General features: G+C 42.8%; 2 protein-coding genes across 5 annotated transcripts; one reads left to right on the plus strand and one right to left on the minus strand.

The window, feature by feature from the left end:
- The first annotated feature begins 37 nt into the window (after positions 1-37).
- Positions 38-10290, plus strand: hspbap1 (hspb associated protein 1). 3 transcript variants are annotated; one of them, XM_035651513.2, is made up of 8 exons: positions 38-175; positions 1313-1511; positions 2417-2604; positions 3901-4037; positions 5718-5889; positions 7807-7890; positions 8102-8212; positions 9304-10290. In XM_035651513.2, exons 2-8 carry the CDS (start codon positions 1316-1318, stop codon positions 9868-9870), a joined length of 1455 nt encoding a protein of 484 aa, XP_035507406.2. In that variant the 5' UTR covers positions 38-175; positions 1313-1315; the 3' UTR covers positions 9871-10290. The 3 variants fall into 3 exon arrangements, with proteins under 3 accessions (XP_035507406.2, XP_035507408.2, XP_035507407.2); XM_035651515.2 differs by lacking the exon at positions 38-175 and adding an exon at positions 239-462; XM_035651514.2 differs by lacking the exon at positions 38-175 and adding an exon at positions 478-706.
- slc15a2 (solute carrier family 15 member 2) lies at positions 10062-25851 on the minus strand. 2 transcript variants are annotated; one of them, XM_047337111.1, is made up of 23 exons: positions 25330-25851; positions 23493-23580; positions 22472-22613; positions 22136-22228; positions 21436-21535; positions 21034-21124; positions 20839-20916; positions 19947-20029; positions 19734-19817; positions 19515-19604; positions 19331-19375; positions 19066-19101; positions 18017-18105; positions 16776-16857; positions 15525-15650; positions 14678-14842; positions 13993-14039; positions 13502-13609; positions 12560-12659; positions 12312-12455; positions 11779-11883; positions 11050-11280; positions 10062-10258 (listed from the first exon to the last, which is right to left on the minus strand). In XM_047337111.1, the coding sequence occupies exons 1-22, from the start codon at positions 25336-25338 to the stop codon at positions 11068-11070; spliced, it is 2118 nt and encodes a 705-aa protein (XP_047193067.1). In that variant the 5' UTR covers positions 25339-25851; the 3' UTR covers positions 10062-10258; positions 11050-11067. The 2 variants fall into 2 exon arrangements, with proteins under 2 accessions (XP_047193067.1, XP_035507405.2); XM_035651512.2 differs by having other exon boundaries at positions 10062-10970; positions 25330-25850.
- Between the last annotated feature and the right edge of the window lie 1086 nt (positions 25852-26937).

Consider the following 26937-nt stretch of genomic DNA (forward strand, 5'->3'; position numbering starts at 1 on the left):
GCCATCTTGGCTCGTTGCTCGTGGCTGTTGCGGCGCACGCGGAGCCCGAATGGAGTAGCCCCGCGCCGAGTTGCCCCCCCCCTCCCAAGATGTGAGCAGAAACCAAGCACTGTCGTGTCATGTGACTTTTTTGTTTACTTCCGGCCTGAGCCCTCGGGTGCACGTGTAGTGAAAGGTGAGCCACTTGTTGTTCTCCCCTCTGCTTCCGCGGAGCTAGCTAAGGTATTAGCTTTCCGGGCATGTCGCTTCACGCAGAGAGGCTAGCTAGCTAGCTTGTAGCATCGATATTCACCGAAGGGAGTTGACTAATTTCATCCGAGTTGTCATGTTTCTAAACGTCAACGTTGCCCCATCTTGTCACTTAAAGATGGTTCGCCACATTTCCTGAATGTGTAATGACATTACAGTGCGTCATGTTTAAGTACCAGCTGGATAAAATGAGAGACGAAGGATGAAAATGAGGTACATGTGACGAGGTGTAGGGCAAAGAGTCGTTCACTGTGACACCACCACCTGTTGCTGGAAGTAAATTCAGCCAACTATCGATTAGTTCATCATAGGTTAATCCTTCAATTTCGATTAGTTGTTTTGTGCCCTTCACAAACTTCAGCCGAACGTGACGTCATCATACGTCTTTTGTTTTGTATTTTGTTGCAAGAAAAGTCAGAATACATAACAAAGAACAGCTCCTCAGAGGCTCGAATCTGTGAGTGTTTGTGATTTATTTCTCTACTCTTTGTTCAAAAATTGACAGAAGCGATCGATCAGTCGTTATTAACCTCAGTTAATTGATTAACTTACTAATATTTTCGTCTGCAGCAGTAGGAAGTGCCTGTCAGCATCACAGTTCAACCAGGTCTTGATTTGTAAGGGAGCACTTGAGGTGATGCAGATTTTTTGTCAAGTTTGTGAGTCTATATTTTGCATTTATGTGATATATTTATATTACTCATCAGCCTACATAATGGCTAGTACCAGTATGTCTTTCATAAGAAAATATTGTCTGATAACATCAGCTGATTGGCATCAATAGAAGATATAGTCAACAGTTAAATAACATGGACAAAGTAATGCACTTAATTTTTATCAAGTGAAATGTATATGGTCAAAAAAACACAAATTAAAACATGACAATTGTTTTAAATTGTCATAAAAATCCACACTATCCTTCAGAAGATAAGATGTATCTTAACTAGTAGTCACTTATAATCTGTGAGAATGGCAGTGATGATGATGATATCAAAACACCTACAGTTTGAAGGCCATTTGTTCCATCAGCTAATCCGTAGCTACATCCTCTTGTGTTCCACAGGCCATGGCCGCCCCCGTCGCCAGTAAACCCTTCAGCGCGGGGGATACCCGGAGGATTCTGCGTCATCTGCAGCAGCCGGCGGTGTTCGTGAACGCGACCTGCGACTGGCCCGCCCTCCGCTGGACCGCGGAGCACCTGTCCGTCTGCCTCGGCGACAAACTCGTCCGGTTCAGACTCGGGAGAAAGGAGGAGACGAACAGTAAGAACAGAAGAGTTCATTCTAGACAGATCTGGGTTGAAATAGATATACATTTACTTTAGATGCTATTTCCACACCAACATCTTTTTTTGTGCTGTTTTCTAGTGTCCTGAATAAGCTGAAACAAAAACATGTGCATGATTTAGGAGTAACTGCTTTCCTTACCCAAACTACCCACTCCGCCATAAATCATGAACTGTCTGGCCAAAGCACCCACTCTTAAAATTTCAGCATAATCAATAAAATCATTGTTTGCAATATGGTAAATTAATTAACTTTTTCTGGTTGGGGTGGGGGGGGTCCTGATGGCATCCTCGCACAGAGCCTCCACAAAGTAATTCCGTACTTTCACTACCAATTTTTTCAGCAATCACATAATAATTGCCTGTGGTCTTTGTGTAGTTCATCCTCTGACAAGTGATAATATACAGATTAGACTGCAGTTAGCAGGATGATGAAGTATTGGAAGCTGTCACACAAAAAAGAAGAGCATTGAGGGTTTTTGCCTCGGAGCATCTGGTGTGTTTTGCCCGCGCGTTGCTCTACAACAACCTCGGTAATGACTCCTCCTGTGATGAATAACGGGGAGCGTGTCCTCTGATAAAAGCGAGCTAATTAGGTTTCTAAATCTTTTTGCAGCTGTGGCTGACAGCAGGGTATCGCTCATTATTAATGCCATCACTCAACTGTAGACAGCGCGCAATTGTTTACCAAAACAGGAAGCAAAAGTAAATCACCACGAGTGTGATTTATTTTTCCCTCGCAACAATGTAACAAAGTTTTCCCGCTGCATAGTGCTGCGGTGAGTGTGGTGCATGATTTTGCGTTTCACTTAACAATTGAATTGTTTTACTGACATTTTCTCCTTCTTGTGTCTCTCTTGCTCTTTTCTCCCGCTCTCACAGCACCACTGTTTGAAACCCAGTGTTCCTACGTGGAGGCCACGCTGGGGCACTTTCTCAACTGGACCCGGGGTCAGTCCAGGACTAAGGATGTAGGACCCTTCTCCGAATTCTCCCACTCAGAGTATTGGGCTTACGCCGACTACAAATACATCGCGCTCTTGTTTCAAGATCAGTCTTCCATGTTTGAGGTAATGAGACTCCTGCGAACATATAATCATGTTAACATTTTAAAGTAAACCATCCCACCTCTAGGAAGTTTTGGCCTGAATTGTGCTACTTTAGGTCAGGGATGCAGGGTATTGTTTTTATGCCGATATTTTACAACTCATTTGGCCGATAACCTATATCGATACAGATATATATATATAAATATTTACTTTTTTTCCCCACATCTAATTGCAGGGATCATCATGTCTATTCTGTAGTGGAGTTAACATTTTATTGCATACTCTTATCTTGTTGGCCCACCGGCAAATGCAGACATTAAAAAATAAAGCTTAAAATTATAGAAATATTCATTCCTTGTCCAAAATAGGAAAAAATACTTAAACTTACGTTATAAAACATGCCATATTTGTTTATGACAATTGCTTTTAAACAAACTTAAGTCTGGGTTCAATCTGCATTGCATTGAGATGTGCAAACTCAATCATCCGATATTTAATTTTAAAGTACCAAAAAGTATGTAATCACATCCATGAAGACAAAGCCAGAAGTGTTATGAATACCAAATGTTATTTGAGTTGACAATAAAGACATTTAGAAGCTTTTTTTCTTAAAGTTTTATTTTTTAAATATATTAATAATTCGTATAATATTACCTTCTAATCGGGCTGCAACAGATTCTCCTTATCAACCAATAAAAAATTTAATGAAAACTATTTAAAGAATCAAAATAGTGTGTTTTTTTCCCTCGTCCATTATGTTTCTTGTTTAGACATTTTCAATTAAACTGTCGTGTTTTTTCCCCTGTAACAACTTCGGCTGCTATTCTTGTCCTGCGGCAGGTAAAGACATTAAAGTGCCATCCTTTCTCGAGCCACTGCCAATGTGTTCATTTCATTTTTTTTTATATCTGTGATAATTTTTTATTGGGCATCCACCTGCAATTATTACCCGCTGACATTCGTGCCTTTGAGACGGGCAGACATGGGATAAATTGTGCTAGGGGGGACAAAAGGCTGTCTGAAGGCTGAATTGACCGGCCTGTCATTTACAGCTGTCTGCATATACGGTAATGACTTCATTATTCAGGATGCCGCCGTGATTTGCTACACCTTTGTGCTCTGTCGGGACGGGATTGACAGGCCAGTTTTTCTCGAAAAAAGACGACACACATTGTAGTGTTGTTTTTTCTACAAAGAGACTCACCTATAATGGGGCCTGTCACAGAGGCTGATGAGGTGGGGGTGCGTCTGTGAGCAGAGTTGTGACAGAAAAAGAGACGTTTAAAAATCTGACTTCTGTGTGTGTGTGTTTGGCAGGATGTAAGGTGGTCCGACTTTGGTTTCGAGGGACGCGACGGGAGAGACAGCACCTTATGGATTGGCACAGAAGGGGCCAACACACCGTGCCACCTGGACTCTTATGGCTGTAACCTGGTGCTGCAGGTACAAGGACGGTAAGAAGAAGCACCATAATGTGTGTTTGCACCAAAGCATCCAGATCATGAATCAGTAAGCAGTAAGCCTGCTCCACCTGTAAGAGAATAATCCACACAGCCGAAAAGTTGGATATTTTAAAAACTTTAAAAATATATGCATGAATGCAGGTCAGCGACGGACAAAATGTGAGATGCAACTTTAAATATGCACCGAGTCAGATGTTATCGACGGGACTTTAAATAAAACCATCACTCATTTTCCTGCCCCGGCGATTTGTCAATATGGCTTCCAGTCATAACAAAGGCATTTCATTAAATGGAGGCGTAACTCGCAGATGTCTAAGTGGCCTTGAAACTTGTAGTGTGGTTAAAAAAAATAGGTGGTGCAGTAAGAATTAGTTTTTGTGTTCTGCCCTTCAGATTGGGAAAGTTAAAATACAAGAGACACGCAGTTTTTGTTGTGTTTTGTTTTGTTCTATATCTAAAAACCCAAAAGGATTGTCCAGTCTTTTGTCGAACACCGATTTCCAGGTAAGGAAACCGGGGGGAAAAAGAATAAAGAGACAAATACCCAGTGAGAGGTGTGAAATGAAGTTACATTGCTCTGTCATGGCTGTGATAATGGGTCTCTAAGCTTTATAGATGGGGTTGTGACTGTATTTACAGGCGCTGGTGAATTTCACCACAAATGCGGTGTTGGTGGTTTTTCTGCCTGTTAACCATGCAGCTCAAAAGGTGCAGGCTACTCTAACTGCTGACACCGATCGGTCCTCTGCCCTCGGAGAGAGGGTTCATTTGTCACAGAGATCATCAGCAGAGCAGGAGAGAGATGGAGAAACACTGCAAGGTGCCACATGGGTTCACCTGGACTCATGGATGAACCGATTAGACTTTGGTGGTGCCATGATTCAAGAATTCTTACTCTTAATTTTGACAAAATGAGCCATATAATTCACGAGTCAAGTAAACTGCATCTTTTTTTGCGAGGCAGTAACTCAGGGTTGGATCTCACTCGTCAACGGTTTTATCATACGACCTTGTAATAATCGCATCTCTGGGTTCTTTTATTCGGTATCGATCTCAAATGGAATGAAACTCGGCTCGACCGGGTCTTCGACGCCGCTGATCCGTGTCAAAACAACATTGCTGATTGATTCCGTGCCATTTGTGACAGTGTTGAGTCCGACGAACGGGAACATTAAGAGTTTCTTGTTTGGAAAAAAAAATTATTATTATTTGCAGCAGCTCCAGAATTTGTGATCCTCAGACTAAGAAAACAGTTCATTGATGGTCTACTGTAGAAGCCAATGAGCAAATAATATCACAACCCAGTGTTTGGATGAAAAGTGCTCTATAAATGAAATTTATTATTATTAACATTATTATTATGATCCTTTAATTAATTTGAGTAATTCACGATGAGAACATTTTTCTCTTCTTCTTTTCATGATTCCTATATTTTGTGTTGTATAAATGTTTTCATAATTTCTAGTGTTTTCTATGATCTGTCATAGAGCTATAAATATTTTGTTCACATTTCTGGAAAGCTGCATTCTTGGCTTACAACAATCCACTCAACCTGAATTTACGGCCGACCATGTCATTGACTGACTCCACGCTGAATTAATTTCCACCATCGGGTCTTTTTCTGCACTTCAAGTCGTATATTTCTCACCGGGGCGTTTCTCCTCTTTGTAGGAAACGCTGGCACCTCTTTCCTCCGGAGGACACGTCTACACTCTACCCGACCAGGATCCCCTACGAGGAGTCGAGTGTCTTCAGCCAGGTGGACGTGCTCCGTCCAGACCTGAGCAGGTTCCCCGACTTTCACGGAGCCAGAGTCCACGTCGTCACTCTGCAGCCAGGACAGGTGAGACGTTTTTGCGGGACGAGAAACATCACAGAGATCACGTTACTGGCTAAAAATTGATCAGTCATGCCTTGTAAAGATTCCCCAGTTTTTTGGGATTTACATACATTGCATGCCAAATGATGCAATTAAAGTCAGAACTGTCACAGGCGTCGTCTGCTGCCAGGTACACATGTGGATTTTCTTACAAAGAAACATGACTGTGGAAATCAGCTTCTCTCAAGGTTTAATTTCATGTCATGACCAAACAATGGTAATGATAGTCAGATATTCACTTTCTGTCCTTTTAAGGACATTCTTTTCATATACTAAATTCTCATCTGGACGTTGTTTTGTTCTTTGTTTTGCTGGTAAGTACAAAAAAGCTCATCACAGAGCAATGAAGAAACAACAAAGTTATAAGGGGTTTAATGTTGTATACATTTTTCTAGTATAGTTATGAAACAAAATTCAGGCAGGTTACTTTAAGCCTAACCATTTTTTTTATTGATATCTACAAGAAGACTAGAGCTGAGAAATTATGAGTCAATTAACATTTCACATCGGTCTGTAGGGAATTTGTAATAGACATTTTTAAACTGACTAGACTAAAAATTCTTTGAACAATTGAGAATATAAACACGTCCCTTGAGAATTATAATAAAAAAGAAAGCATGAAACAAATCCTAGATTGTCACATTTATAAACAATAAGAATAAAAACTGTATCTTACAATTTGTGTTTGCTGTATTTACCCCTGGGCCCTGTGTCATGGAGACTTTTACTGTGCGTTTTCGTTACACAAAACCTTAATTAATTAATTAATTTCTGCATCAAACAAAAATCAGTGTTTTCCAGGCGTTGAAAAGTGATTTACTGAGGTTTGATCTTATGCAATACTGTCACACCACATTTATGTGATGAACTGCTTGTGACACCAAGGCAATAACCATTAACATAAAGCTTTATTGGTCCTTAAGCTCATAACATGTAAAAGTAGAGACTCGACTAACTGTGAGATTTATTTGTGTCCGCCATAAAAGCACGAGGCAAGGAGGCGGCGGCCGTGACGTGTGTTCCAATTAAATTCCCCCGACCCGCTTCAGTTACACTGTTTCACCTTCAGTTTTTTTTTTATATTGAAGGAAGTGGAAGGTCGAGCTGCAGTAAAAGACTATGTGTGTGCTGTGTCATCCCTCTTCATGTCTTATCACAGGATCGAATGTGGGTCAGTAGATCAACTGAGTGCGCAGCCAAATTCTCGTCCTCTGATCTGCTGTAGAAGCTTCAGAGTTCAGTCAGTGCAGTTAGAAGTGCGGTGTTATGCAATCAGAAGCTGTCTGTCTCCAAAGACGACTTCTAGATTAGTTTGCAATCCTGACTATGGACTAAACTCTCTCTCTCTCAAAGCCTTTTTATTTTGCAAATGGAGTTTTGCTCAGGTGTTATCGCGTGACCTTAACCCCGTCTCTTAGTCGTACAACAACAAGTGGTGATATACTGGAGGTAGATCGCCGCGATCCCATCTCGCCTTGAGGATGACCTTTGGGCGTCAGGTGTCGGCGGCTGCGCGCGACCTATAAATCAATGAGCTGGCGTTTACATATAACACTGAAAGCTACAAATGGACTTTTACCTATGGGATCTCCAACTATAAAAATGGCCTCGCCCCTGCAAATATAATGGAAGGACAGATCGTCCGTCTTGTCTTATCGGACCACAGGCCATGAATGAATCAGGACTGCTGACGAGACAGCGAATCCATGAGGCTCGCCCGTTTTTATAGTCACTTTATGAATGGGTTGAACCACTGACAGTCGGGGGGGGGGGGGAAAGGTGGCTGCTGCCATCTGGTGGAAGATCAGAAAAGTTATAAACTCATAGCTGTCAATCCATTTGAGCTTCTCAGGAGTTTTTTTTCTTATCTTCTCCCCTCAGGTGCTTTATGTTCCCAGACACTGGTGGCACTATGTGGAGTCCGTGGATTCCGTCACTGTCAGCGTCAACTCCTGGATTGAGTTGGTAAGCAGCAGCAGCAGCAGCCCCCGGCGTCCTGAACTGTTAGGCCCCGAAAGCTCAAATCATGAAGTGATGTTTCCTATGACTTTCGTGTCTCAAATAAATGAATAAAAGACGCGGTAGCTCTTCACCTCTGAGAGCCCCCTGCTCCCAGACGAAGGGGAACGGGTTTGTTCAGTAAAAGATTCCCTGTCATTATGATCCTCCTGCACAGGAAGCGGACGACGTGGCGAGAGTTGGCGAAGCGGTGACAAAGGCCGTCGTCTGCGCTCTGAAAGGCCGCCGGAGTGATGACAACACCGACGACTGGCTCAATCCCACCGAGGTAGCAAATTAATACTGTGATTATTAATTAGTCCCAAATCACTGCCACTTGTTTGTTTTCCAGAAGACGACGCAAAAAAAGAGAGATGTCAACAGAATTTTTTGCTTTTTTTTAAAGATTTACAAATTTAAAGATCCACAAGTAATTCCCTATAGAAGACTGTATGTATGGAGGATTAAGAGTGCAATGGAAATAGTAGTATTTCATTAATTTATAATCAATTAAACAATAAAAAAATGCATCAATCCATTTGTTTACAAATTAGTTTATTAATCTATAACCATATACAGTAGACTAAAATGACTAGGTAATTGTTATGTTGATGTATTTTAGTTAATAGTTGATATTTTATTGAACAACATTACACTAAATAAGTACATAACTTGAATATACACAGATGAATTCATAAATAAATAATGGGATTTTAAAATCTATTTTAAAATGCAGTTTTACAAGAGAAGAAGGAAACAGATTCACAAATTGAACTAAGAATGAAGATATTTGCATTTGCCACATCATGACATTTTAATAATGTCAGTTACATGTGGTTTTGTAAGTAACAATTTTACATCTTAATGATATTGAGATTGCTTTTAGCAATAAAAAGTGCTCTATAAATTAAATGTATTATTATAATTATCCTACACAGAATAAAGTGACTTAAATACATTTTTATAAGTACGTTTTCAATGTATTTTAAACAAAAACCTCAAGACATGATTCAAGATGCAAGATTCCTTTTATTGTTCATTCAGCAAAACACAAAAAATATGTAAAGCCTGAATGAAATTGCGAAAGTGGCTCCTTTTAAAAACACAGATAAAAGGGTGTGTAGTGTGATTCTTTCACTTTCATTTTTCTTGTTTTGGTACGGGTTCCAAATGATTCGCTCATTTGGAAGAGAAGAGAAGTTTACGTTTTGATGAAAGGCCCAACATTGGTTTCAAACCTTGAAATCAAACCGTGTCTTGCCCTTGACATTTGAATGTAACCGTAGCTGAGCACACAGTGAGAGATGAGAGATAAGTAGGTCGTCACTCAGCTGCTTGGCGAACTCTCGGTCACCGTTTGTCTGGTCTGTGTTTCTGCAGGAAGGGGTCGCATCCCATAATGAGAACATGCAGTATTTAAACCTGGCGATTGCAGCCTGTGCTCAAACACAAGAGGTCGTCTGCCGGGGCGAACCGACCTGGGAGCCCAGGGACATGCGTCCGGCCAAACGGGACTCCAGCGGACAAATTAGGGCAAAAAACAGCGATGTAACGAGGGATCCTTCAGCGTCCTTCAGCGTTCCCTACGGGCCGCATCTCGTCTCCGTGCGCTGTCGGCAGGACGACTCAACGGAGACGAGGGACGTGACCCCAAAAGATCCGGAGGTCGGATCTCAAGAGGAGGGCGGTGACAGCTCGGCTGCGGCACAGAAAACCGAGCCTGCAGCTGCTGTGGCGTCCCTCCGGGGGAAACGCGATCGCGCAGGTTTATCTCAGCGTGACTGTGCAGACGGAGCATCGGAGGACTCTTCAGAGGGTTCAAGAGATTCGATAATAACCACTAATGACCTGTTGGAGTGCCTGGTGCATCCTGATGTCATCGCCCGTGTCACCGAGCTCTTACTGAAGAGGCACATGGGGAGTCACGGGACCGCCGCACAGCCCTAGCTTCAATATTTTTTCCTGCCACACACTATCTCATTTTTTTCCGGCTGCGAGACGTCACGACCAAAGACTAGCCACTCGATATGACACTGTCGAGTGGCTCTTAACGTTTTTCTTGTTTTGTTGTCGTCGTCCCACACAGACTAATCCCGTTTGACCCCCCCCCCCCGCCCCCGAGTAGAAGAAGAATCATGACCACTTGAATGAATTTAATATGCAAACAAACCACAATAATGCCAAGATGTGAACATTTGTTCTCCGGGTAATGTTTTTCCTCTGTCGTGTAGTAATGAGATGTTGTCACTGAGCGGGAGCAGGCGGCCGATGGTCGTAACGGCTTGATGACGGATGATGAGCTGTGTACGGAGCGGTGAACGAAATGGGTGTGCATCTACAAATAAACATAATCATGTCAACCAGCAATTTATTTGCCTAATGTCATTTCATGTCCTTTTCGTTTTCCACTGACATGAACTTTATGTGACAGACCAGATTTTTACAAATTCAACACTACAATATATTGTGATGCAAATTTGTTGTTTGTTATCAAGAATATCAGAATATAAACAGTAAAGAAAACTTTGTGAAGAAAAATAATATGAATTTTGCTTCTTTCCGACACTAAAATGTTGCTGTCGGATACTGATGGGAAGTTGTCGACGCTACAGGCAGAGTTGTCATAACAATCCCTGTTTGCAACTGAAGGATTATTAAGGTAAATCACAAAAAAATAAAAACCACAAAGGTTCGTTGTCATGTATTAAAACACATATGCTACATTTTTGGATTATTGGCTCGTAACATGCAAAACCACTAGTTACTATTGTCCTTTAAAATCACTGTTATAGGTGCACACATGTAAACTTAACCATTTCTCCAATGTGTTCAGAGACAGTATTAGTTTATGATTATTATTATTAAGTGTCATTGAAAATATAACATCCTGAGAACGAATATATACAGTGCGTCTTTTAAACACTTAAACACGACTGGTGGACTATTTATTACGTCTGACAAATGATGTCAAAAACTGGAATTGCAACAACAAGGAAAAAAATCAAACAGTCACGTCTTAGTCCTTCATTTTCTTAAAAAAAAAGTACCTGGAAGAAGAAAAAAAACAAGGTTACAAAACTAAAAGAAACGGAATAAAAAGTGGACGATATATACAAAATACTTCACCTCGGCGACGCGGCACGGTTACAATCTGGTCGTCTTCGCCGTCTTGTTCAGGTCCACGCCGTTATATTTTTTCTTCTCCGCGTCGTCCTCGACTTCGACATCCTTCCCCGAGTGCGCCAGGTAGATGTTGTCCAGCTGATCCGGGTCCACGTAGGTGTAGAAGCAGCACATGATGGAGAAGATGATGCAGACGCCCAACAGCAGGCCGGCGAACAGCAGGAACTCTTTCCACTGAGACAATAACGGATACGGTCAGCGTACAGTACGAGTACAGTACCTGGTGGAGGTAGATCCAGGTCACTGGTTGAGGTTTGATGTATTTAAAGATGCTTGTAACATTTCACTATGTAATTTCATAAATGCAACTTTTTCAAGAGTGAACTGTTACACAAACTTAGTATTTACAACGTCAAGTTATATTTCATATTATATAATACATATTTAATTTTGTATCTTTTTATTATTATCTTAATTATGTTTGTATTTAAGAATCCATTTGAATCAGTGTCTTTTGGGACCTGTCTTTGTTTGATATTTATATGTTGAATCAGTGATTGGGATTTATATATGTAAAAATTATGATTTTTATATGTAAAATAAAAATGCGTGTAAACTCAACAAAGCAAAAGGTATACAATAAAGTTATACTTCAGGATTCAAAGTCTTCCATACACGAGGCATTTACCCTCATTACATTTTGTTTCCCAAAATACCCCCCTGGAGTCATACCTGTTCCAGTCCCGCACCCTCCGCCACAATCAGCACTATCACGTTCCCGAACGCGACGGTGAGCAGCCAGGCGGCCTGCAGCACCGACTTCATGTTGGCCGGAGCCTGAGAGGGAAGAGAGAGTCCCGACAACAGACTCGGGGTCAAACATCTTTTAAAGGTCAAAAACGTGGCATCACTGTCTCCAACATATGACGGGAAGTATTTATTTTGGGGAGAGGATGTCTTTAAAGGACTATCAAGATCCTCTAAGAACAATATGACAGTCAGGTACTAATTTCTAGTTGGTTTCCGTAGATAAAAAAAACTGTAGTCAAGATTTATTTTGCCATATTTTGGGGGGAATGTTAAATGTTAACACACAAAACTAGGAAAGTGTTAGAATTCACCATCCAGGATCCACGACAGACAACGTACTGTATCACAACAATCAGAAGTTCACTATGAAATAGATTTTTATTTTCTATTATTTTTACCGAGAAGTCTGCCAGGGAAATTGAACCCATTTGCAGTTAGTGAGTATAAGGACAAACCTGTGAGTAGGAGAACTCCAGGCCCGTAATGGAGAACATGACCTCTCCTGCAGTAATGAGGACGTACTGGGGGATCTGCCAGACAATGTGCACGTTGTTGGCCTTCACGTCCTCCAACGTGCGAGCCACAAGTTTACCCGATGCCTGACAACAGCAACACAGAGAAGCATGGCGTCGTGAGTGTGCACGGCCTTTTGGACCTTGGATTTTGGATAAAATGCTCTTTGCATGTCAAGCCATCCGGAAACCTCTGTGAGCACGACGGTGTAGGAGGCTCCGAAGTCCAGGAGGCCCAGGTCAAAATGCGAGCACTTCTCCGACTGGGGGCCGCAGCTGACGTGCGGGTATCTACCGCGAGGCAGCGGGGCAGGTGCACGGAGGACCACGTGGATCAGAAAAAGAACAAAATACATGATTTGACACATTTATAAAGTCATATCTCACACAACCTGAGGCTGAATTGTGTTTTACTAAAAATCTTCTAACACTATAGAGAGCCAAGTGAAAGCAGCACCTCCAGATTCTGGACACAGATCATCACATGGACAGTGGCTCGCTCAGAAAAAAGCAACTTCTTTGAGCTGTATTTTTTGTATCCTAAGAAATGAAGTGCTTTTTATTTAACAATCACTCAAAGCCAGAGTGTGTAATTTTTGTACTTTTCCGACGGCACCTGGTAAAGTTGCAAACCGCAGCCGACTGAGCGACCGACACTTTATGGCGGCGCGACCGCCGATTCCGTTTCCGGCAGCGTTTGGAAAAATTCAACGCGGATGTGTCGTATTCCGGAACCGTTCTGTGCAACAACCGTATTCAACACAACGTCGCAAACATGGAGACTAGCACGGAGGTCGGGTCCGCCCCATGGAACTGTATTTAACTCATTCAAAGTTGACGAAAAAAACACTGGTTCTTCGTTGCAGGTGATTATACATATATGAACACATAGATATGGACAATATATTGTTGTATATATGTTCTTCTAAATATTACACACTGTAGCTTTAAGTTTCTTTAGTGGACACATTAATGGTCAATCTCTGGTCGCCATGTTTTCTGTATTTGAGGAGGCCGAGTAAAGAAATCCTCATTGTGAGGTTGAGTTGATTTACAGAACGCTAGTAAATCAGCAGCCAGACAGGTGGTGGCTTCAGGATTAGATTACCCCCCCCCGTCCTAGTTGTACTCACTCTCCCCGCTCCACTGCCTTGTTTGGAGACATGGTGAAACCGGAGGGCACGTGGAAAGTCACATCTCCGACAGTCAGGTTCATCTCCTCTGGCTGTGTGCTGAGGAACCTGTTCGATCACGAGGAGACACGAGTGACTGGTGAACGAAAACGTCAAAGCGATATATCAAGTCAGATGGGCTGGCCGACATGCAAACGTTTAGCTTTCAGGCCCGATTTCATTTAAAGGGTCAGTTGGCGATTTTAATCCAATACACTTTATGTAAAATTCTGGGAAATATTTCCTTGCGGAAATACCGACAGCGGTCCGCTAGCTGTCGGTTCTTTGTGTGGAGGAAAAAAGAAAAAATCTGTTTTTCGGCCCGAGGCGGCACGTTCGAACCAAATCAACGACAAACGATCTTCCTCCAAAAATCGCTTACTGCACCTTTGAATGCTTTACAGCGTAAGTATAAAAAATGATTCTGAATTTCAGATTAAACAAGTGTTTACCTCAGAAGAGGATTCCCATTCTGACTTTTCTCAATGGAGTCCTCCACCTGGGTCATAAATAAAAATGGCCATGTCAAAGAGAATTCTGTCCATAATATTTATTTCTGTTCTCGTCTCAATTCACTCCAGTTCTTGCATATATTATCTAATCATCTAATTATCCAGACAGTTCAATAATAATTATTATAATAGTAATTTTTGCGATTACAATAGTTTCAAGTTTATTTGTCATATGTAATAGCAATTACATATGTAATATATTAATATAAATATTATTCATTCATTCATTCATCGTCTACCGCTTTATCCATTTAAGGGTCGCGGGGGGTCGCTGGAGCCAATCCCAGCTAACATTGGGCGAGAGGCGGGGTACACCCTGGACAGGTCGCCAGCCTATCGCAGGGCCCCAGCCTATCGCAGGGCCAATATAAATATTAATATTATAATATTAATATGTAATGCAATAGGGCCCTGGCCAGCCTTTCGGGCTTTTTGGCTCGGGCCCTAATTATCAGGAATACTGTCCAATCACAACCAGCCTGATGAATCAATACAAGCTGAGTCTGAGTTTTAAACTCTTTTTCTTCTTTTTAAAACTAAGTGTAACTTTTGCTTTTTTAAATTATGAATATTTGTTATTGGACAAAACGGAAGATTTAGAACTGGAATTCTCAGGGACGCTCACAAGTTTGCACTGGATTCCCGTAGCTTCGGAGTAGAGGATGAGACTGTAGGCCTTTTGTTCTTCAAACGTCTTGTTGCAGACTGAGGTCGCCCCGCTGTAAGTGACTTGAATCTTCAGCTCCTCGCTGGACGTCCCGAGTGGCAGCGTCTCATACTGAGGGGGATCCTGACACAGAGAGATCGGGGGGTTAAAGTTCAGGTTCTTTGAAAAAGAAAAAAAAAGCTATGAAAATAGACATTCTTGTCTCTGAGACTTACGTTAAAACTGTTTTCAAAGATGCAAAAGAAGAACTAGAAACGTCATATTTCATATTTCGCCAAGTGCTTGCTCATTGTGGGAACTGTTGGGTTTCTCTGTAATATTGCGAGGTCTCTACAAATGAAATTGAATTGAATTGAAATGAAGTCTCTTATTTGCATTGGACTAAGTTCTTAAAGAAAGAGCGAAAAGTGTCTTTCATCTCTTAAAATGTTCCTGCAGCTTGAGGCTCAGATGGTAGTTGGTACAGTAAACAAAGCTTTAGCTCAGTGGCTTTGTTCAAATGTAAATCCAAAGAGTTTTTGAAATGTCTCGCGGGCTTTGCCAAAGACAAACACTGACTCGGGTGCTGCTACTGTACAGGAGGACACACTCCTCCTGCCAAACAAATGTTTAACCTGTAATGGTTAAACACAGCCATTATTACTGAAGTGAGCCGGGGGGGTTGGGGGGGGGAAACACACTCTCAGACCTCTGGTGAAGAGTCTACAATCTTAACTTGTGTTTGACTTGAAAAAAACAGACACAAACACAGTATATATACATCTGAAAAGTATATAATATAAAACCTTTTTCTCTGTCTGATTACCTGAAGGTATTGGATTGGCTCTGGGAACAGGTTGCTGTCGGGGATCTTCACGGTGACGTTACCCTCGGCCAGGTTAAAGGCCTGCAGGAGACAGGACCCCGAAGGAGCAGGATCCACCACCGTTTTCTGGTAGACAGACGGAAAATATAGTGCAGCACACTGATAAATATCAGAGAACACGGCCCCTAAAATTTGTATTGTAAAAAAAGAAGATTATTATTATTATTATACTACAGAAGTCTTGAAATATTCCCTGTATATTTGAGGCATTACAGTGGGAATAAAACAGAAAAGACAATATTTTGTTAGCAGAAAATGGACCAAGCCGCTATTTCTCAGAAGAATTAATTCACTGTGCATTAACAGTAATCAAAATAATACTGTATATTGAAACACATTTGGACGAGGTGTTTATTATTCTAACATTTTTGACGTTGACACACAAGCTAATACGTAAGACACTTAGTGGTTTGAGCTAAACGCTAACATTAGCATGCTAACATGCTCATAATGAAATTAAGAGTTAATTCACTGTGCATTAACAGTAATCAGAATAATACTGTATATTGAAACACATTTGGGCAAGGTGTTTATTATTATAACATTTTTGACGTTGACACACAAGCTAATCCAAAGACACTTTGTGGTTTGAGCTAAATGCTAACATGCTCAAAATGTTGTTGCTAGCATGTCAACATTTGAGAAGTATAGGTTTACCTTGTGACTTTAGCCTGTTAGCATGCTAACATTTGCCAATTAGTCCTCAACCCGAAGTTAAGTTAAGCTGTAGACGACGTCACGTTTTTGTTTGTCATATGTTTCGTCACACAACATGAAAACATTTGAACGGGTGAGGGCGTGAAATGAGCCCTACAGTAAGGTGATGAGGGGATCAATGGTTTGTTTTTTACAACTCTTCCTCTGGGGAGCATGAACGTCGGCGGCAAATGTCACAGCGTATTAGGAGGCCATCCGAAGGGGGGCGTGATTTTCCGTACAAATATCGATTGGCAATTCATGAAGGTGGGGAAAGGGTTAGTGGTGGATCAACGCGGACATTCCTACGGCCATGCCGCTAGAAGTCGGACTACGCGGTACAGTTGGGGCCTGTGACAGTTCATGCATCAACCCCGCTATGAGGCCAGATCGATGTTTTCAAGGACATGTTATGTGACTGCTCTCCTCCAGGACTGTGCGTAAGGATTTTCCGGGGACTCTCTCTTTATTTCTGTGGTTGTCGCTCCTACATACCACAACGTTCAACTCCACCAGCGTGGCTGCTCCGAAGGCCAGCGCTGCGAATACCATGCCTGCGGCAATTTTCCTCAGAGGCCTGACGGCAGAGAGAGAGAGAGAGAGAGAGAGAGAGAGAGAGAGAGAGAGAGAGAGAGAGAGAGAGAGGGTCATTGCCAGACAACAGTCAACTCTTTTATACCACCCCTTCACGACTACGGGCTCACGGTGTGTGTGTGTTTACTGTTCTTAAAGTCGGGCTGTATCGCCTCGAGTGATTTCCACATCATCTTCCTCATTGACCTGCGTGGTACGCGGCCGCCTCACTGACCCGAGGGCGTCTGTCACAAGTCTGTACCCAAAGGCCTCTTCTCTTCTCTATAAGACGCGGACTCATCCGGGAACCATGATGGAGCTCTGCGCTACTTGTGCATTGGCATCGTTCACAAGAAGTGCATCAACCGACGTTGTCGCGAAACGTCTTCCTCCGGGTTTCTTGTCGGATGCACTTTATCGTCGCTTTGAGCTCAGTTTTTTGTTGAGCTTTGAATAAATTGCCTGGTGTAGAACGAGACTGTTTTGTTAAATTTAACTTTGGCTGTGATTTCCCCCTTTCTTTGCATGCAAGTCTAAAATTGTCCCGATCTATAATTAAGATTTAGAGAATGTTTTAATACAGACATAGGTTGCAGGGACTACTAGAATCATCATACTGGTGTGACTGGTGTGTGAATATGTGTGTATTGCAATATATATCATACATATATAATAAAATGTATTATATATATACAATTTTATTATATATGTATGATATATATTGCAATACACACATATTTTTGTTATATCGCGATACACGATTTAAAAAAAAATAATATTTATTTATAGGCCATATCGCCCAGCCCTGATTTAAACTTTTCAACATAGTTTTAGTTTCTTTTCCGGAAAAAAATAAATAATTCAATGTGATCATTTATTCTACAGAGCATCCGTTGTGTTTTGCAGAAAACTGGGTCAATCCCTGGATGATAAAGAATCCTGCTGTGCCCCACATACATGAAGAACCTACTCATGGGGTTTTAACCTTTATGTGCAATATGTTTGAGTACGTGTCCACGGACATTTCTCTCCATTCGTTAACTTTAATCTCTCCTGGGGCGTGTGCACATTCGGCTCAAGTCCCCTCCGTTTAAGAGTCTTTTTAAGTGCTCGTGTCGGCAACAGATGTACGGCAGTGTCCACAACAACAGGTGTCTACTCACGTGAGGTTGATCCTGCAGAGGCCCACGAGCGGATATACGATGAGGTCAAAGATGGGCACAAAGAGGAGAATCAGCAGAGCATTCATCATCTAAACGCCCGGGGGGAGAAAATAAATCACTTTAATTGACTCCATAAAAAGCTCGGCAAGACTCATTAACGCATAAAAAGGTGATGAGTTGCACAAGAATCCGATTTCCAATTGGCCAGTAGAGAGACGACAAGATGGCGGTGGCAAACAGCTGTAAAAGTCTTTTCAGGTGAAAGACGCCACTGGTCAAACATCAGCCGTCTTTAGTGCTTTACATGAGACGCCTTCACTGGGGTGTGTGTTTTCAGCTGATCATTAATTCCACGATGGATGAGCGTTTCTTCAATTGTCAATTGTAAAAGCGTTTGGACGTTGACACATTATTGTGTTGTACTATTTGACTTGGAGTTTTAGGTGTTTAGTGTTTTGAGGGTGTTGACCTCTTTCTTTTCTTTTCTTTTTTTTCCAAAGCCTTTCCAACTTTATAGGATGACACAGGCGAGCCATCCATTCCCGCCTTACGATCACGTGACCGACCCACCGACGACGTGTTTCAACTGCTGAAGTCCGGACAGACAACGAGAAAGGGCGATGGCTGCAGCGCTGTGCCGACCCATGTGGGTTGAAGACGTCTAGAATTACGCATGCTGCCTTTTGTTTAGGTCAAATGTACCTTGCCAAATTCGATTTTGGGGTTTATTTTGGACTGTGTAAAGAAAGGACGGATGTAAACAGCCTCAATTTAAAGCTCAAGTCAGACTTCAACCTCAGAGCTGTTGGCTACACCCACAAATTACAGACTTTCCTCAAAGTGAGCGATGAAAACACAGAGGGCATCTTGTCGGGCGAGGATTGAATTTGTTTTTTCAAAAGACGTAGATATCTGTTCTTTCTCCGACCTTCTAGGACGAACCTCATCATATTTTCTCATATCGGGACATCCCGTCATATATTATTGTTGATGGAGAATCTCAGACACTGTGCACAAACTATATTCCAGTGAGGAGGAGCTGCACGTACCTGCATCTGGTCCGGCTTGATAATGAAGGCATCTCCCTGTAATAAAAGAGGATTTTTTTTTTTTTTTTATTTGCTTTACAGGAAAGTCACTTCATAAATCATATGAGTAATGATTAAACCTGGTCAGTTCAAAGGGAAGATCTATTTCACGGGACAACTTACGCAATCAGCTGGATACAACAGGCCAACCGCAGAGATATCAAAGTGCAATAAAAAGAAAAGATGCTACTGAAATTTTGTCTCATTTTCATGCACGGCAACTTACTAAAGCCATGTTCATCCTCGTGGCTTGAAGTGTCCAGCGGGAACCCTGCAACAAAAATGAAAAATAAAGAAACAAAACACTGACTGTGACTTTATCTGCAGCATCTTTTCCGTGTAGTTGTGGAGCTGGTGACACGTTGAACCGGACAAGCTCTCGTTGTGACCAGTCTGTTGTCTTCACGTACCTGCTGATCGAACAGAGCCCAGAACATGGGCAGCGGGATGAAGAGCACCAACACCCGCAGCACCATCTTAATCTCCTGGATCAGACACCTCTGTGAACACACAAGCCCACAGGTCAGGATGGATTATTGATGCACAGGAACCACAAACGTCCTTTTGACGCTTGGGACGGATGCATGCCTTTGCATGTAAGACTTATTCATTCGTCGTGCTTTCGTTACCGAGTACTTCTCCTCAGCCCAGTCCAGCCAATGCTTCCTCTTGGGGCCGTTCTTTGAGCTCCTCCAGTGGTTCTTGATGGCAAACTGCAGACCAAACAGTCAGATAACGGGGAGAGGAAATCGGAAAAGTGGAGAGTTCAGACGGGAGCGCAATGATCCTTGACAGCAGGCATTTTAATAAATCATCTGATGTAACTGGGCGAGGTGACTCACTCCAATGCAATTGCAGACCTCCAACAGGATGTTTCCCTGGGGAGGATTCCTCTTGTACATCCCGCTGCCGGCAATGAAAACAACTGCCCGAGATGGATGAAGGGGTTAGATGTGCAGCCAGAGGGGCGACGGAAACAGTTTATGTTGGAGAGGGCTCGGCTGTTTGGAAGGCGATCGCTCTCCTGGCCTCACATCGCGCCGCGGTGGTAAATCCACAAATTAAGATGTAAGAAATCTAATAGTAGTTTACTTTTCAAGGCTATTTTTACGCTCTCGCACAGTGGTCTTATGAAATGGTTGTAAACACGTCCTCGGCCGAAACTACAAGCCCGGTTTTGTTTTCGGGCGGCCGAGCATGAATCCAACGAGGATCGGCGGCGACGGGGATTCGGAGGCAGAGACGACCGAGCGTCAGGGCGTGTGCGGCTCGGGCCTTGATCAACCAGGAAGCACATAGCACTTCATGATGTACAAAACATGGTCTCAGCATGCAGATCGCAGCCCGAACCAAGGTTCTGAAATGTGACAGTTCATTTGCACAATTGATACAATTAGAATATTAAACTTGGAACATTAAATTGTAGCCCAGAGGGATGTTTTTCTTTAGAGTTGCGTGCAAAGTTCATTTATGTTTTGTTTAACATTTCCTTGTTCTTTCGTAGAATGTAACTTTATAATCTATATGAGTAATAATGAAGTTGAATACAGGAATCTGGCTATTTTGAAAATGCTAAATTAAGGAATTGAGAACGGACGCCTATGAATAACCCTGTTAATTATCAGATTCTCGGACTCTGTCGGGCTGGAGGAGAGCGATGTGTGGTCACTGTCCAAACTTTCACTGCTATGCGGATGACGCCTGCCTGTGCGTTGCACGTCGGTGAACACTTACCCAGAGCCACGACCATCAGGGCGGCGGGAACCCCGAAGGCCAGGGCGTAGCAGTCCCCGCCGAAGCACTGCACATCACCTGCGGGAGCGAATGCAGCATCAACGGCGTCAACGCGGCGATGACGTGGTCTGCGCCCTGAACCTCATTAGGTTCATGACATGCGCCGGACATAAAAGATAGCCAACCAACGCTCACCTCTCAGCATGGGCGTGATCAAGGTCGACAGGAGGCTTCCGGCGTTGATGGACATGTAGAAGATGGAGAAGAATTTCTGCCTCTCGCTGACCTGGAGGTGATCAACAAAACTGTCAGGAGGAAACTTCAGAATAGTTTTAAAATATCGTTATACGAAGACTTTGTATAAGGTGTAATGCTAAAGAGAATGGAACCCAAGTTATTCTAGTGTCCATGGCATTGCGTGTAATACATTTTTAACTTGTTTTTCTTCTTTTAATTAAAGCTGCATTCATCTATTTTGGAGATTATAATCTGTTGGGGCGGGGGCGTCACATATTTACCATATGAGAGGGGATCAAAAGCTAAATGTCCCCTAAAACCAAAACTGGTGAAACTAAAGGCCGACGCGCGGCGCCTTACATTCTCCTTGTCGAACTGGTCTCCTCCGAACGCGGCCACGCAGGGTTTGATTCCTCCGGTGCCGAAGGCGATGAGTATCAGACCCACCATGGACAGAGCGCTGCAACACCAGCGTAGAGACATTACGTATGAGGAAATGCCCGGCGGACATAACAGTGTCTTCTATCTGTCAATCGACGATCGACAACATGTAAAGGGTCAACCATCGAGCAGGAGTGGGCCACGGGAACTTGCGCCGGGCGTTTTTTCACAGTTACAACAACTACTGTAAATAAGAAATAAAAATAAAGAATACATATTGCACGTAAACTTTACAACTTTGGCTGCGTTCAGACACGCACACCGGTCCAGACATCATCCAGAGCTTTCCCTGCCAGACCCCTGGTAAAACTTCAGCAAACTGTCCATGTGAAGACAGCCATAAAACATCTGCTGAAGACTCTTTACGATATCATGCCTGAAAGCGGTTTACTATTTTATGCGTATGCACTTTGTTCATAATCTTGATAATAAAAGAATTGTTTGAGGCGGAAGGCTGATATGGTTCATGGTGTCATGTGTTCACCGGGGGGGAGGGGGGCTTTCGTCTGAGCCTTGGGCCACGAAAGACCCCTCGAGACAGTCCCGTATTCAAAGCGAAAGAAAAGTTATGATGAACATCTTTTTCTCAAAATGACAGAATGGGCTCCGGGTCACTCACATGTGCACGTCGCTGCTCCCCACACTGGGGATGGCTCCGACCGACTTGACCACGTGGCCGATCACGTAGACGACGGAGAGGTAGACGATGGTCCTGTCGGGAGCAAACTGTGATTACGCACATCCAGCTCAAACACTCCTGTTGTCATGCGACGAGATCTCCTGCGTGCAGTGATTCAGCTCCACTAATGGGCAGTGGCACAGGCCTCAGACAAAGCTCCGAGATTAAAGGGGCTGAAATACCGAAATGATGTATGTATTGGCAAAAACTGATGTCATACAAGTAAAAAAATCCACTGGTGAGGGAATCTGGGGCCGAAGGAGGGCGAGCACTCACCTGAACTTGCCGAGCCATGAGTCGGCGATGAGCGCTCCCAGTATGGGCGTGAAGTAGCACAGGCTGCTGAAGGCGTGGTAGACGGCGGTGGACAGGTCCTTGTCCCAGTGCAGGTAGGAGAGGAAGTAGAGGGTCAGCACCGCTGAGAAGGGACACACAGACGCGAGCTGTGAGCCCAGTGCAGGGGAAGGGCACCCCCCCCCCCCCAAAAAAACCCCCAAACATCTACCCTTACCCCATCTATATCTATTTCATTGCACGTTCAAATCATAAGACTGTGTGAATGAAACCCTCCCGTATAGCGAAATCTGATTCAATCCTTGTCAATTCATGACGTGGACCGTGTCTTTGTTCTAGTGTATCAGTCGCTGTATCGGTCACTGGTCAAATGATGCACAGTTTGGAATATTTCACACTGGACAGACGTGGACGAATCGTGCGGCCACGAAAAGAAGAGGAACAACGCGAGGCAAGCTGGGTTGAGACAAAGTCATTTCCCTTAAAGTCGCTTAAGGGGAAATTTAAAACGGCGGGCTGTTGTGGAGAAAAACTCTTTTTCATCATTACATAAGCAGTTATAGATTAGAAAAAGAAAGGAGGATGTGAATTGAACATGTGACTTCTGAAAATTCCCCAATTGCTGTATTTCCCTTCATTATTTCTCATGAAGAGTATAAAGTTATGAACACTAAAATATCAGTAGATGAATTAATAGCGACGAATTCTGACGAATTATGAATGTTAAGAATGATACCATGTGTCCATTTAAACTACTGGGACAGGAAATGGGGATGTTTTGCACGGTATGTTTACGTGTGTGTGTGTGTGTGTGTGTGTGTGTGTATGATTGTGCAGTTTGAAGCAATGTGACAGACATGTGAGGGGAAGACAGACACTTCGCACCCGTCACACACTCTGTGAACTAGTTAGACAAGCCGAGCATCACCAGTCATATGACCTCACGTTTCCCCCTTTATTTTTCTTGATTTTTGACCCCGGAGGTACTATACTGTACCAGTACCTTTCATGCCATAGTAGGAGAAGCGTTCACAGAACTCGTTCACCACTATGAAGCAGATGCTGGTCGGGTAGTTGGTCCCACATAGTTTCTAAAAAGGGGGGAAAGTTTGTTCACTGGATGAGAATCAGCGACACACAGTAGGTGACATGTATCAAACAATGATCCTCTGGATATACATAAGGAAAAGGACAGGCCTGCTCGCTCAATAGCTGATCAATAGAGACGTGCAGCAGACGCACATCCTCCTTGTTTGTCCGTCACTCGTAAAACCTCCGAGTAAATCATTGAACAGACGTAGAGGATGGACAAATTTAATTGTCCTCATCTGCAGTGATAAAAATTTTTAAAAAGTTCAATATGTTCCAATAAATCTGAGATGTTACAACGGGGAACTGTGACCCAACGGCTTTTGTATGTTTTACCTGATTCATTCAAACCGCATGTCGTTGCATTAGATATATTTAAACGGGGGGGGAAAATTATACTTGATAAAGATTCTACAAAATGAACATATGCGCTCAAAAGTTCATATGTGGTGGCATCATTCCAAATGACATTGTCCAATGACATGTACAAGACCTGGAAGGATTTAATTTCTTAGTTAACCTACAGACATTCTATGAAATGATAATAATGAATGATAATAATGAATGATAAATCATTTATCAAGCAGCGATCGAGATCCAGCTGCTCAGAGGTGAAGACGCCACATGGTAATCATCATAAACTGAACATCTGAAGATATGATCTTTGGGTACAGGGAGCTTGTTGTGGACACGCAGCGCTATTCTCCACCATCAACAATTCATCAGGAATGAACATGACCAATTATAAATAGATTAGAACTACTTCTGAACTTTTCACCTGATTATTCTCACACTTTTAAAACTATTGGAACAATTTCCCTGCTAAATAAAAAATGTGTGATTGGTTCAATTTTGGGACAGTTGGACTTTGGGCACGAACATAAGCAGTCCAATGTTATCGGTGCCGGTTATCAATCCACATGAAATACAGTTTCTCTCTGTCAGTGTCATTAAAATCATAAACAGGGAGGCTCAGACTTAATTGTGCCACGTCCGTCCCTGCAGCATCATGTCACCAGTGAGATATACCACAAAAAATGCAATCAGTGCATCGTTTATTTTTCTCCTCTGATGCTAATCTATATACTTCTCACATCCCTCTATGTTGATTTTTGTCCCAGCAGCACTTTGGATCGCGTCAAGTCTTGGTTTGGCAAATCTGTCTTTTAAGATGTCTGCCTTTGAACCACTATGATGGTGGTGAGAGTAAACATAACTGGATCTTCCACAAAGTACAAGTACACATGGAACTGTGTCTCGAGGTGTGAAGTGACCACATCTCCAATCTCTAAATGAATCCTGAAGGTCCAGTCCCTCTTGGAACTCTTACTGTTACTCTACTGTGGAACCTGTTTCTGTGGGAAGTAAACACGTTTGCTACATCACAATGCACATGTGGCGCCAGATGTCTCCAAACCTCCCTCGTCCTCTGATGCGTTCCAAGGGGTTCCCTGTTGCATCATCTCCGACCGATACTTTTTACGCGCGGTTTCAGTCACACACACACACACGCGCGCGCGCGCACACACACACACACACACACACACACACCTGGAGCTGGATGTGACAAAACCTTTCAAATTCACTTTTGCAAACACCCCCAGTTCCCTCTCCTCCTCCCTCCCCTTCTCTGCGCCCACGCGTCCACGCGTAAACACACCCTGCTCCAGTCAGACAACTTTTAAAAAACTTTTCAACAACCAGACAAACAGAAAAAAAGAACACCAACATTCCCCCTGGCATGTATCTACCTTGGTCATGATGCTTTGTTTGCTGATGCGATCTGTGGCTCCTCGCTGCTGCGTCGGTGCTGTGGCTCCCGAGTGGCACCCAAGTCCGTCCCACTCCGCTCAGCTCGACTCTGCTGATGTAAAACCTCGACAGTGTCAAATGTTAATGTCCCACCACAAGCTCGCACTTGCTGCACCAGGAGCCGCCTCCGGCACACGTTCACTTCTTGTGGCCAAACGGCTCCAACAGTCATCCACATGCGTATTTTCTGTTTTTCTACAGATTGCGCTTGACTCGCTCCGTGCGGCGCAGGAGGTCCGTCCGTTAGTTGGTCGGGTGCTTGTAGAGTAGTGGAGCAGCAGCAGCAGCAGCAGCTTCTCCGGTTCTACACAATGGAGCCGTTGTTTCAGTCGGAGCCGCAGACCTGACGGTGGAACCGTGGGACGAAGGGTCAACGTGCCCAAACAGACGCTTCTCCTCGAAAAGGATGAATCTGACAACAGCACTGATCCACCGCCACCACGACCTCAGTGTGTGTGTGTGTGTGTGTGTGTGTGTCTGTGTGATGTGTGTGTGTGTGTCTGTGTGAGTGTATGTGTGTGTGTGTGTGTCTGTGTGAGTGTATGTGTGTGTGAGAGTGTGAGTGTGTGTGTGTGAGTGTGTGTTTGTGTGCGCGTATTTTTGTATTTGTGTGTGTGTTTGTATGTATGTGTGTGTGTGTGATCTCTAATTGTACATATAGAATCATTGTCTGCTTTTGTTTAATGGAGCAAAGATAAGCCACAGTGTGTTACGGACAACTATTATGAAGTATTAAAAGTAACAATCAAAGTAATAATTTCCTTCATAGTTGTGGAATAAGTACCAAACGTAACCTTCTGAAATATGCTTCAAATATCCAAGTTTCTGAAACGCTTGGAACACTCTTTTTTTTTCCTTCTTTCATTTTTCCCCCTTTTTGTCAAATAGAAGAACACAGAGATTGTGTTGAGATGGAACACAGTCTTCAAAGGGTCAGTCCCTGATTAAACTTTTCATGGGCAGTCAATTTGAATGCATCATTTTAAGCATTCGTAACTTCTGCCAGACATTTGGCATTGTCTTTGTCTAAAACCTTGAATTAATTATTTCACATAAACAGAGGAATTTGTTTTGCAAACAGTTTCAGTGCCAGTGGTGGACGTATATAGATCCTTCGCTCATGTAAAAGTAAATACAACAGTGTAGTAACCTATCACCATTGATCTTACTTATACTTACTTACTATATATATACAGCCCTGTTATATATATATATATATATATATATATATATATAATAGGGCTGTAGGAAGGATTTACAGATACTAAGGGAACTAGTCCATGTTGCCCGGTGCCAACGCACCCAGCTAGTAAAGTTATTCTAGTTATTTTTTAATTCCACGTTATTACGTCATTTAGCTTCTCCATCAACTTCTCCTTGATCTTTCTTGCTCCCAAGGGGAACTTTGTCTTGCATTTTATTAAATAAAACACATCTGATTATTTCTCTGAGGAGTCCGCAGCCTAAACATCCCAAAATCATCCTTCAGAAGCGACAATATCTCACATGAAATTCCAAAATTACCTCAAATTCCCAGAAACAATCGT

Source organism: Scophthalmus maximus, chromosome 14, assembly GCF_022379125.1.
Source record: "Scophthalmus maximus strain ysfricsl-2021 chromosome 14, ASM2237912v1, whole genome shotgun sequence".
Classification (NCBI taxonomy): Eukaryota; Metazoa; Chordata; class Actinopteri; order Pleuronectiformes; family Scophthalmidae; genus Scophthalmus; species Scophthalmus maximus.

Excerpts from the sequence above, each read along its gene's own strand:
- hspbap1 (XM_035651513.2), top strand. The coding sequence starts at position 1,316 with ATGGCCGCCCCCGTCGCCAGTAAACCCTTCAGCGCGGGGGATACCCGG. Across the intron at positions 4,038-5,717 it reads GTGCTGCAGGTACAAGGACG|GAAACGCTGGCACCTCTTTC; the intron begins GTAAGAAGAAGC and ends TCCTCTTTGTAG. Across the intron at positions 8,213-9,303 it reads ACTGGCTCAATCCCACCGAG|GAAGGGGTCGCATCCCATAA; the intron begins GTAGCAAATTAA and ends GTGTTTCTGCAG.
- slc15a2 (XM_047337111.1), bottom strand. Across the intron at positions 12,660-13,501 it reads AAGGCAGTGGAGCGGGGAGA|ATACCCGCACGTCAGCTGCG; the intron begins GTGAGTACAACT and ends GCCTCGCGGTAG. Across the intron at positions 11,884-12,311 it reads TGGAGTTCTCCTACTCACAG|GCTCCGGCCAACATGAAGTC; the intron begins GTTTGTCCTTAT and ends CTTCCCTCTCAG.